Source organism: Cryptomeria japonica, chromosome 3 (genome assembly GCF_030272615.1).
Source record: "Cryptomeria japonica chromosome 3, Sugi_1.0, whole genome shotgun sequence".
NCBI lineage: Eukaryota > Viridiplantae > Streptophyta > Pinopsida > Cupressales > Cupressaceae > Cryptomeria > Cryptomeria japonica.
In genome coordinates, this window is record NC_081407.1 from 3,834,691 (window position 1) to 3,847,566 (window position 12,876).

Below are 12,876 nucleotides of genomic sequence, written 5' to 3' on the forward strand. Positions count from 1 at the left end.
TTGTATTTAAAGCTAAATGTAAAGAGAAAGTAGAGAGATCCTAATGAGCCTCATAATCCCACATAAAAAAATAATGGGTAAATGTCATATATGGGTTCCACTCATTAAACTCGTGTCATATCACCTTCATATGTAATAGAATAAATATCACATCACACATCTCTAGGGGATTAGGCTCGCCTCCTCTCACTCCATTGGCACCCCAACTTGACAAAAAAAATAAGCCCAAGACAAGGTCTAGTAGGAATCATTGGGCTTAGTCGCAAGGATGCCTCTATGACCATCAAATAAAAAAAAAAAATATTACGCCCAATTTCATCTTCATAGAACATGAAAGAAATATTAGTGAACCCTATTAAAAGGTGAAGGATAAAGAAAATATAAACGATAAATGCAAAGGTCTGTTGGTCATTCCTCCACCAAACAGCCATGACTTTTGCTTGCTTCATTATTCATCGTGCCAACATTCATGGTCTGTTGGTCAATAATTTACATTGACCTGTTTTTAGTGCCAATTTTCAACGCTAAGATTGAGTCTTCAGGTCACGTAACCACAATTCAAGCTAAAAAAATATATATCATAAGTCAAACCCTACCAACCCTATATGACTAAACTCAATTTCAATATATTTATTTTGATGGTAAGTTTGGATTAATCAAGACTAACAGGAGTCTTGTGGGTATACAAATATAGTTTGCTTGGGAATGCCCAGCAAAACATTTGTGTGATGGCTTCTTCCACTGTCAAGAGTGTAACTGCATCATGCCATGTTTTGTTTCTCTTGCTTATTATCTTCTTCTCGGACAAGTCTGCAGGAGCACGATCAGGTATTTTAATGCAATTTCTATTCATATTGTTGAAAGCAGAATTCATACTATTGATAAGTTCAGGCTGAATCATGAAAACTAACATTGTATCAAACACAAAAGTGCATTTGAAGTGTTACAAGAAACAGGGAATCCTCGATTCTACTAATCTTGGTGGTTCATGGAATTTAACTCTTTTCTTTAATATATGTGCTTGATTAATCGTATGAATGTATGCCATGATAATATTTATTGTTATGTTTCCATTGCAGTCGTTGATAAGGGAAGCTTAACCTTGCCAAATGCAGATGGTTTTGTATGTTCAAATTCAGGTGGAAGAGGTGTAGGCCATTCCTCAAATGTCATGCCATTCCGGGAAGTAAGAAAGCTGAGAGGAAGAGCTCTAGTCCCACCACCTCCTAAGCCTAACGGAAATGTGTCTTATAATCCTCCAAATTATGCTTCTCCTCCAACATCTTAAGAGCATTCACAAGCATCAGATTTAAGGCCAAAGTTGGCATGGTATTATCTTCTAGAAATCAGGGAGTGTGCTTTTATTTTATTGTACCAGCAGAAAAGGAAGTTGAAGGTCAGGCATATGTGATATTGATATAAAAGTGTACAACAAAATAAGATCAGAAGAGTTGTTTTATGTTCTATTTCATTTTTCAAAAGAGAAATTTGATGGTTGTATGATCATATTTAGTCATTTTTATCATTAAATATAATTAAATTTCTAAGACAATCTTATGAAGATTCTCGCATAATTAACATATTTCATGAATTTAAATAATAAAATGACTTGACTAATTTATAATAGCAAAGGTGACAGATTTCCAACTTACCTATTAATACACTTGATATTAATGAGTTTTAATGTAGGTAGATAAGGAGGAACACTTTAAGGACTTAGTCGTCCTATAAATATTAAATCAGAAGAATCAAAAGAAAAAACTCAACTTAGTCATGCTTAGACATTGGTATAATAATCAGCACTCACATATCTAGATCAATTCCATAATCAAAAGAAAGCACTCAATCAAGAATTTGAGCTTGTTAATGAATTGATAAAAAAACATAGGTGATTCTATTGTAGAATATTTGACTAACTTTAATTTGATTTGAGTCAATTAGCTTTAGTAGATTATAAAATTAATAAAGAAGATAAATATATCTTGTTGCTGTTAGGACGAAGAAATCGAATTGAAAAACAATATATAAACAGAATTAACAATACACAACACAAACAATGAAACACACAGATTTATCGTGGTTCGGCAATTGCCTACATCCACACTTGAAGCAGGGGAATCACTCTATTATTCACCAATCTAGATTACACATATACACAGCTGTAATCAGCTCCAGCAATTGATTCTCAGAAATGAATTACAATCAACTCTTAAAGAGCTTGCAAAGAGAATCTAAATAGCCAAGAGTTTTGGCGGCAAACAAGGAAGGAGTCTGTTGGACTTCAACTTCCAACAATCTCCCACTGAAGGCAACCGAACTGCTGCAACAAGTAGATTCCCCCACTCAGTTCTGCTATTAGTTATTGGAAAGGCCGAGAGAAGCTCGGCAAAAATCGAACTTCTCCCACTTAACCACTTCAGTGAGCACATCAGCTGGATTCAGGTCGATATGAATCTTATCTACATGAAACTTGTCTTCTTCGACCATATGGCGAACATAATGACTGCGAACATCAACATGTTTTGACCGCGGCTGAGATGTCTAATGTTTAGTCATAAAAATTGCACTGTTGTTATCACAAAACAAAGCAAATCTTATTGCTTCAAACCCAACTGGCTGAACAAGAGTTGCAGCCATACCATCTCTTTTGCTCCCTCAGAAAGAGCTATGTACTCTGCTTCCGCGGTTGATTGAGCAACTGTATGTTGCAATTTTGAAGCCCAACTAATCGCTGCCCCGGCAAATGTGAAAGCTTAACCAGAAGTAGACTTTCTTTTGTCTAAGTCACCGACAAAATCAGAATCGGTAAACCCTTGCAAAACTGCCTTGTCCTTTCCAAACCATAAACAAAAATCAGAAGTACCTTTGAGATACCTCAAGATATACTTAACTGCCTCCCAATGTGATTTGCTCGAATTAACCATAAATCTACTCACCAAACCCACGGCATGAGCAATGTCTGGTCGAGTAGACACCATAGCATACATGAGAATTCCAACTGCAGATTTGTATGGAATTTTATCCATAAACTCCTTATCTTCTTGTGTTTTAGGACACAATTGAGAAGATAACTGAAAATGAGAGGCTAAGGGTACACAAATAGACTTAGCATCTGCCATACCAAATCTGTCCAAGACTTTTTTAATGTAGTCTTGCTGAGATAGTTTGAGTTCTCTCTTTTTTCTATCCCGAAAAATATTCATTCCTAGTATCTTCTTTGCTGCCCCTAAATCTTTCAAGGCAAATTCCTTTGCTAAGTGAATTTTAAGTTCACTCACAATCCTCATGCTTATGTCGGCTACTAGCATATCATCCACATAAAGGAGAAGAATGACAAATTCGCCATTGGGAAGCTTCTTGTAATAGATACAAGGATCAGACTCGTTGCGAGTAAACTTGTGATCAATCATGAATTTGTCAAATTTAAGATACCGTTGTCGAGGGGCTTGCTTAAGCCCATACAAATTGCGTTTCAATCTGCAATAAAGGTGTTCCTACCCCTTTTTAATGAACCCTTCCGACTGATGCATAAATAGTTCCTCATCAAGATCCCCATGGAGAAATGTTGTCTTCACATCCAGCTGTTCAAGTTCAAGATCCCACGCTGCAACTAATCCCAATACTGCTCAGATGGTAGTCATTTTAACTACTGGCAAGAAAATTTCTTTGAAGTCGAGATCTTGCTGCTGAGCATATCCCTTTACAACCAGTCTTGCTCAAATTTTTTTGTGACCATTGGCTTCATCTTTTAGTTTGTATACCCATTTATTTCTTAATGCCTTTCTGTCAGGCGAAAGTGGCACCAAATCCCATGTCTGATTTCTCACTAGTGCATCCATTTCTTCGCACATTGCAGCATGCCATTTATCATGGTCTGCATTTTTACAAGCCTCTTTGTATGTTGCAGGCTTTGTTTGATCAGAGATGAGAAAAGAAGGTTCAGCCTCTTCACAAAACAGTAAGTCATAATCAGAAAATTTTGCAGGTCACCTCTGTCTGGTTGATTTTCTCAATTGACTCTCTGTTTCAATAGTAGAGTCATTCAATTTTTGTGGTCCCTGTTCATGCAAGCTAATATCTCTCCCATTTTTAATTTTCCTAGTAGTTTTACTAACCTATGGACTTTTGTCCTTGTTTAATGCAGGCTCGTCATGGGAGAAGGGACTCGCAGCAATATTTTGCACTGCCTGCGTTTTGCGTGTGTGCAGGGAGCTGGGTGGCACGGCTACATTGTCCATGACCTTGTCTTGTCGGGAGTGCAGCGAGTGGGGAGCCATGGTGGCATCCTCCACGGTCTGCGCTAGAGGATGACTCCACGGTGGGACTGCAGAGGTGAAGTCTGCAGGGGCCCCGTGGAGTGGTCTGCAGGCGGGGAGTGCTCAGGAGTGGACCTGCGGAGAAGGAGAGGGAGTTGTTGGGGGGTCACGGGGAGTCTGCAGGGAGTGCGGGTCATGCAAGGAGTGGGAGGAGGCAGGTGCTTGGGGAGGCTATCGTGGAGGTGGGTGGGCAGAGTTTTTATCATGCCGTGAGAAATGGGGGGTGTGAAGCTAAATGTGCAAGAGGCGGTGGAGAATATCCAACAAAGTGGTGTTGATGTGAGCCATGGTGCTCACCACATGGATGTTCTTCCAAATGAGTGTTAGTTTGAAGAGGATGTGCTCTGTTCTGCAGACCCCCAAATTCTGAATTAAATGAAGACCACACATTATCAACACTTTCTTCATCATTCTCAGTCTGAGAATTGTATTTGACCGATGTAGATGTCATAGGAGCTCCCACTGAATGAGAGACCAGAGGCAGAGCATTGGTAGGCGAATTCTGAAATAGAGACATAGGGACATAATCTGTCTCTGATTTATTTGCATCTTGTAGTGCGGGAAAGGAGGTTTCATGAAAGACTACATCTCTACTGCGAACAATCCTTTTGTGAACTGAATCCCACAATCTGAAACCAAACTGCTCTTCTCCATACCCCACAAAGATACATTTCAGTGACTTTGGATCCAATTTCATTCGCTTTTCCTTGGGTATATGCGAGAAGGCTTCGCATCCAAACACATGAAGATGCAAATATGAAATCCTCTTCCCTTGCCATTCCTCTTCCGGAATACCAAAATCCAATTTAGATGATGGACTTCGATTAATTAAATATATTGTTGTGTTACACGCTTCTACCCAAAATTCTTTGCCTAAACCTGCATTAGACAACATACATCGTGCCTTCTCAAGAATTGTTCTATTCATCCTCTCGGCTGCACCATTTTCTTGAGGAGTGAAAGGAACAACCTTGATTCTTCTAATCCCATTATCAGTACAAAAATTATCAAATTCATGTGAACAAAATTCCCCACTGCTATCGGTTTGTAAGCATTTATTCCTATGCCCAATTTGATTTTCAACTAATGCCTTGAAATTTTTTAATTTTGAAAGCACTTCAGATTTCCTAGAAAGCATATAAATCCATACTTTTCTTGTACAATCATCAAGAAATGTTACAAAATAGTTAGCTCCTCCAATGGAGGTTACCTCGGTTGGTCCAAAAACATCCAAGTATACAAGTCCAGCGGTGTTGTCTTTGTGTCACGCCCACCTTTAAAAAAAATGACTCTCTTTTGTTTGCCATAGAGGCAATGTTCACAAAAGGCTAAGTCAGCAAGCTTGAGGCCCGGTAGCTGATTTCTTGTATGCATAACATGGAGACCTTTCTTGCTAATGTGCCCAAGTCTTTGATGCCAAAGATCCGCTTTGCTATCCTCAATCACCATTGCAGCTCCCACTTCACCATGAGTCTTAAATATGTATAGGCTTCCCACTTTGTTACCATTTGCAATCAGCATGGTACCATGTGTTACTTTCCATGTATCCGGGAGAAAATTAACATTAAGACCTTGACCAAAGAGCTGTCCAACGGATATCAAATTCCGCTTCAATTTTGGGACATGGTGAACATCTTTGAGCAGCCATGTTTTACCACCTTCTAATGGCAACAATACATCCCCTTTGCCTATAATTTCACAAGCTTTGTTATCTCCTAAGAAAACATTGTCAAAATGACCTTCATGGTAGTTAATGAACGCTTCAAGACATGAGGTAGTATGATAGGAGGCACCGGAATCAAGCGCCCATGAATCCGGAGTAGTGTCGGTTGTTGAAAGGATTAAAACACTATCATCTTTATCATAAACTGTATTTGCTTCGATGTCCCACACTCTCTCTTGTGCTCTTTTGAAATTTCTGCAATCCTTTTTCACATGACCAGCTTTGCCACAAAACCAACATTCACCATTTTTGTTTCTAGACTTCGATCTCTTTGCTGATTTTGAACGTCTATGGTAATAATTTATGCCTCTATTATCAGTGTTGACCATCGTTAAGGCTTCACCAGATGAAGGTTCATCATTCTTTCTTCTCAAATCCTCACTGAGAAGAGTAGCTGCTACATCATTTAAAACTAACTTATTTTTACCGGATATAGATGTGCTAACTGTTGTTACAACACCATCCCAACTGCTTGGTAAAGAACATAATAACAAAACAGCCTTGCTTTCATCATCTTGTGTCATCCCCACCGAAGTCGCTTGACTTATCAATGTATTGAGTTCATTGATGTGGTTTGCCATAGCACAACCTTCCTTCATTTTCAGTTTGTACAAGCGCTTCATAATAAAAACTTTATTTGCAGTCAAAGCCATTTCATACATGGCTGAGAGTCTATCCCATTCTTCTTTTGTTGTTGCATCACCCATGACATTGAAGAGAACATTATTGGACAACGAGAAAAATTGTCGCTCTCGCCTTCTTGTCCAATTTTTCCCAATCTTCATCAGCCATCCCAGCTGGTTTCTTTGCTTTCCCTTGAAGCGTGAATGAAAGGTCTTTCTTTATCAGCAAAGACTCCATCTTCACTTTCTATAATCCGAAGCTCTAACCGGAGAACTTCTCTATCTTCGATTCTTCCATGATTCTGGAAATTCAAACACCAAAATCTAAACAGCGATCTAACCTCGCTCTGATACCAATTGTTAGGACGAAGAAATCAAATTGAAAAACAACAGATAAACAGAATTAACAATACATAACATAAACAATGAAACACACAGATTTATCGTGGCTCGGCAATTGCCTACATCCACACTTGAAGCAAGGGAATCACTCTATTATTCACCAATCTGGTTTACACATATACACAGCTGTAATCAGCTCCAACAATTGATTCTCAAAAATGAATTACAATCAGCTCTTAAAGAGCTTGCAAAGAGAATGTGAATAGCCAAGAGTTTTGGCGGCAAACAAGGAAGGAGTCTGTTGGACTTCAACTTCCAATAGTTGCTACATCCTTTACATAAATATTGGGACAATTTAATTGTTTCTTTAACTGGTAGTGATGTAGAGTTGAAGATGAACTCCTTTATTGCTACATCGTTTGGTTATTTGTGCTTTGTCAATTTACTTATGCATGTAATTTACTCATTGATATTGGTTCAACTAAAATAAACTTAAATGTGTTAGCTATTTAAACTCTAACATCAATAGTCATCATACTAATTATAAAAAGTAGAAAATAATAGTGTCTGATTGCCACTATAAATTGTAGAGAAATAATGACTAGTGGAGGTTTACCTATTAAAATTAAAGATCCAACATACTAATTTGGTTCACAGACTTCTAATTATTCAAACCATATAAATATCAAATACAATTGGAAGATAATTGAAAATGGTATGAAGAGTATTTTTTTGGGGGATCAAGAAGAAAGGGAAAATCAACTATAGTGAGTTTGATAACTATAGGATTCTTGATTTTGGAAGAATAACCCTTCTTTATTAACAAAGATTTTGTAACGCTGTTTTTGGCAATTTTGAAAGAAAGGAAAACCTATTTACATACTAGTTATTAACTTTGCTAGCTCACTATGACAACCAATCTTCTTATACATATTAGAAATAGGTTGGTGTCATTCTTATGGTTTTTCTTAGTAATGATGACCAAAGAAATGGAGAATTAAAAGAAAGTAGGAAGCCATAAAAAATATTTTCTTTCACTTACGCAACCTCTACCAGCAAAGATCTTGTGTGGATAGATATTCCAAGGAACAACTTGTAGTTGAATTCGAATGCACATATAAAGTAGAGTGATTCTAATGAGCCTCACAATGGTACATAAAAAGTAATGGGTAAATATCTATGTGTTCTACTCAATAAACCTAATATCATATTCATTTGTAAGTTAACAAATATTACCCCAAATATCATCTCCATACAACATGGAAGGAGTATTAATGGGGTAAGGATAAAGAAAGCCATATAAATGATAAATGCAAATTGAAACCCTTACAAGCTTCACAAACCCACATACATGGTAAAATATATGAAAAGATGGACGGTAAAAGAATCCATATAAAAAATGATGCATAAAATCTATCTAAGATTCTTATTTAAACCTCCACACACACAAAAAAAGTGAATGTAAAACATGCACTTGTTTAAGTCACCGAAACTAACAACCTTAACCAAATCCAAATTCAACTATAAGCCTTTTTTGATATAAATTACACTAACATTTATCATAGAACACCTTAAATTATATTTGTAAAATTTATATAAAGAAAAAAAAACTATATTACTTTTAAGAAATTTATACATAATTTTCTAAGGTGAAATTAATAAAAGTGTGCCTTAGGATGAAGTCAAGGGACCCCGGTCTTTTAGTTATCATCTTGACCTACTTATTTGGTCTCAACATCTAACATAGACCAAAACCCTTCTCTCATCAGTCCACTTTGGCACAGAGAAAAGAAGAGAGGAGTGTGAAATTATGCTCCTCTCACAAGGTATTCCAAGTTCTCATTCACTCATTCAGCCTGTTCACGTCAACTTCAACGCGCCACCATTGATGGTAATGCAGTGCAGCTGGATGATCCTTCTGTCAATACTTATACATTGACTTGTTTTCAGTGCCAATTTTCAACACGGTTGAGATCGAATCTTCAGGTTGCGTAGTCGTGTTAAACTCGAGCTACAAAACTATATTACAAGTCAAACTTCACCAACTCATATATGACTAAGGTGAGAGGAGATAGTGTACGGGAAAGTGAGAAAGGTGAGAGGAAGAGGGGCTCTAGTTCCAGCAACTCCTAAGTCTAATGGAAATGTGTCTTATAAACCCCCACCTGCGCCTCCTCCAACATCTTAAAAGCCTTTACAATCATCAGATTGAAGGCCAAGGTAAATTACCTTCTGGAAATGAAGGAGAGCACCTTATGCTTGTACCAGCAGAAAGAGAAAGTTAAAGGTCACGCATGTATGATATTCAAATAAGACCTGAAGAGTTGTTTCTGGATGTTACATTTGCCCCTTCGTGCCTAATTTTAATGACGGTTTGATTATATTTAGTAATTTTTGTCTAGATTATATCATATAGAAGAGCCATTTTGACAAAACCACTGAAAATTATATAAGAGCATATAGTTAGAGATATTTGATCTATGATATACTTTTTGAAAATAAAATATATTTTTACATTTGAAAGACAATTCTTAATAGATCATCATCAATTTTTAATAGATCATCATTTAAAAATTTTAATTTGATATGTAGGAGTGACCAACAACTTTCTTTTCAATGATTGTCTTTATTACTAATAAAAAAATAATATTACACATCACAAAAAAAAGGTGGGTGGAAAAAGTCACACCTCTAAAGTCTAAGTGGAGCTTAAGCCTAGAGCGAGATGACATAATACATAAACAAAGTCATTAGGCAACTAGAGAAAAAAGTAGGAGGATGAGTAGGGGGGTCCCATTTGTCTGATTTGTCGCATACATTAGTAGAATCTAGTGCAACTGGAGGAGGTTCTCATCCATCATTGTTATTAATATTTTTCTTAGGAACATGTGTGTTGTACACCTTACATAATGTTATAATATAATTTAATATTGTGTGTGGTGCATCAAGAGAATTTAAGGATGCATGCATCACATGGTTTTGACATTCTTGGGCCCACTTCATGTATTATATGTAATGTTGAAAAATGATTTAGTAGTGGGTAAACTTATTTCCAAAAATTAAATGAGGGGGAAAATGATTCTGTAAGCTCATGGTATTAGTCAAACGGTTTATGCAATACCGCTTGGTGGTTTTGTGCAAACTTATGCCTTTAAAAGAAAACACATATATAATTGCCCAAGGTTGGTTAGTTGGATAGTTTGGGGTTTAGCTCGAATCTCTTGTAGGTTGTGCATGTGAGGGCCTGAAACATGGGCATGACATGTGTGGTTACCTATTTGTTCATATTGAATTTATGTAGAGAGCTTGATATAGTAGAGGTATTCATGGAGACACTACAAATGTATTACAATATTTTTATTGTTGAATAATAGTTGTGTAATAGATGCTTTTAGCGATTTGGTTTTTATCTCTTGAGAATTTTTCTAGGACATTTCTTATGTCATCCTTAATAATACATTATTGTTCTTTTACATATGGATTTTTAAGTACTTGTTTTTGTGAACTTTTTTATTTGGGTTATGTGGAAATTATCATAGATGGATGAAAATTTCTTTTCATTTGGTATCGGTGCCATGTTTGTGGCTGCTATAACATGTGTATGAATAGATCTAATGCATAGTTGAATCAAATGATTTACAAGAAGAAAAAGGACATTGCAAGGTATGAAGGTTTTGTGCACTTAGAAATTTTTATAGATTTGGGATTTTTGAATCATAGAACTGTGGTTATTTTTTACAAGTCTAGGGTAATGAACCTAAGTTTGTTATGAGAGTTTTGCAAGGGAAATCTTACAAATGGCCTCTTGGGATAAATTAGATCTTGTCATTAGATCGAGGAGACTCAAGAGACAAAAATTGACATAAAATTTGATCTTTTTAGTCACTTAGAAAAATACTATTGTTTTTTCCCAGTCATAGTTGTATAGTTGTATGACTATTTTATGTGGGGGTCCACAAACCACCACATACTACCTTTTATAACTTGTAGTCCTATTGACACTAACAACCTAGATGGCTTTCAATAGAAAATGTTGACAGTGATAGTGCTTAGTCCAGTTCTATGGGGTGTCAACCCCTAGCTCCAAATAGGTTCCAAAACTTTTAAAATCTATCAATTAAAACATTCTTAATGACTGTTTGGAGTCTATCATTATTTTTTCAAGAGTATTCACAAACATCATATTGAAGGCCAAGGATGGCACGGTACTATCTTCTTAAATGTGTTTATGCTTGTAACAACAAAAAAGGAAGTTAAGGACAAGCATGTGTGGTATTGTTATAAAAGCACACGACAAAATAAGATTTGAACTGTTGTTTTATGGCCTATTTCATTTCTCTCAATGCTTAAATTTGACGGTTGTATGGTTGTATTTAGTAATTTTTGTCATAAAATATACTTGATTTTTTAGAAAGATTGTATCATAGAGTTCTATGAAGATGTTCAAATATTTTTCCAAAATGTTTCATGATCTCAAATTATGAAGTGATTCAATTAATTTATAATAACAAGGTTGTCACATTTTCCACTTACCTATTAGCACACTTGATGTTAATGAGTTGCAAAGTATGTAAGGAAGAAAACTTGAAAGAATTGGTCTTTCTATATTATTAAATTAGAAGAACCAAATAAAGAAACTCAACCTAGTCTTGCTAAGATATTGGTACAACAATCATCACTCACATATCTAGATCAATTCAATACTCTAAAGAAAACACCTAATCTAGAATTTTATGTTGTTAATGAATTAATAAATTTTAAAAAAAGGTGATTATATTATAGAATTTTTAACTATTTTTACAAGGTTTTTAGTCAACTTAATGAAAAAGATAAATATATGTCGTTTCTTTGTCCTTTATGTGGATCTTGGGAGAATTTAATTATTTCTATAACTAGTACTACTATAGAGTTGAAGATGGACTTGTTTATCATTGCATTGCTTATTTTTTGTAATAATGAAATAACTTGCACAAATGAGGAAGATAATATGAAACATGCTGAGAAATGTAAGAACTAGTTATGAAGGTGGCCACCTAAGATCTAGAGGCCTAATAAATAGCACAACAAGAGAAAATAAATGTGACAAGAACAAATAGTATTCACATGAATGATGCAATATAATGGACTAATGTACATAGGAGACCCCTTGGTTATATAGGCCAAGGTGAGAACATAGGAATGAATAATATTATGACAAGTGTCATAATCTTATGACATGAGACAAAAGTGAAAAGTTATCAATCTACCCAAAGTGGAAAAGTGATAATGTGATAACACCACAAAAGGTAGATCACCCAACAAAGGTGGAGAAGTGAAATCATGAAAGGTTGTATGATAGTGTGATAAAAGAACTAAAAGTGGAGACACCACATAAAGTGGAGATGCTCCAACAACTCCTATGTGGTTCCCTAAGTAAGCTTAAGTGATGTGTAATTAGGACCTAGGTGAGAAATAACCAAGGTAAAATACCTTAATTACACCAACACCCCTCCCTTAAGTGCAACTTAGGGATAATTCACACAAAATCCAACAATGCAAGATGGGTCCCAACTAATAGGCTATGTTAGGTACCCATGAACAAATGTAATGTAATCTCTCACAAATGGAGAAAGGAATAAATCCTAGTGGGAAAAAACTCCACTTGAACAGAGACATGAAAACACAAAATAACTCTCAAGGAAGAATGAGAAAGACAAAACCCCATGTGAGGAAAAAGTCCCCCCAATAAGAGAGAAGAAGAGAGACTAGGTAGCACCCCCTCAATGTAGAATATGCACCAATGGTGGATGCTCGAAGTTGGATGTAGAAAATGCTCCATAATAACTGAACAACATTCCTTCCCTTAGGAAGAAATAAAACCAAATGTGTATGT

General features: G+C 36.0%; 1 protein-coding gene across 1 annotated transcript; it reads left to right on the plus strand.

The window, feature by feature from the left end:
• The first annotated feature begins 695 nt into the window (after positions 1 to 695).
• Positions 696 to 1,535, plus strand: LOC131041159 (uncharacterized). The gene is made up of 2 exons (XM_057974145.1): positions 696 to 828; positions 1,080 to 1,535. The coding sequence occupies exons 1-2, from the start codon at positions 729 to 731 to the stop codon at positions 1,286 to 1,288; spliced, it is 309 nt and encodes a 102-aa protein (XP_057830128.1). The 5' UTR covers positions 696 to 728; the 3' UTR covers positions 1,289 to 1,535.
• The last annotated feature ends 11,341 nt before the right edge of the window (positions 1,536 to 12,876 follow it).

Coding starts and splice junctions, on each gene's coding strand:
- LOC131041159 (XM_057974145.1), top strand. CDS start 729: ATGGCTTCTTCCACTGTCAAGAGTGTAACTGCATCATGCCATGTTTTG. Junction 829..1,079: donor GTCTGCAGGAGCACGATCAG/GTATTTTAATGC, acceptor TTTCCATTGCAG/TCGTTGATAAGGGAAGCTTA.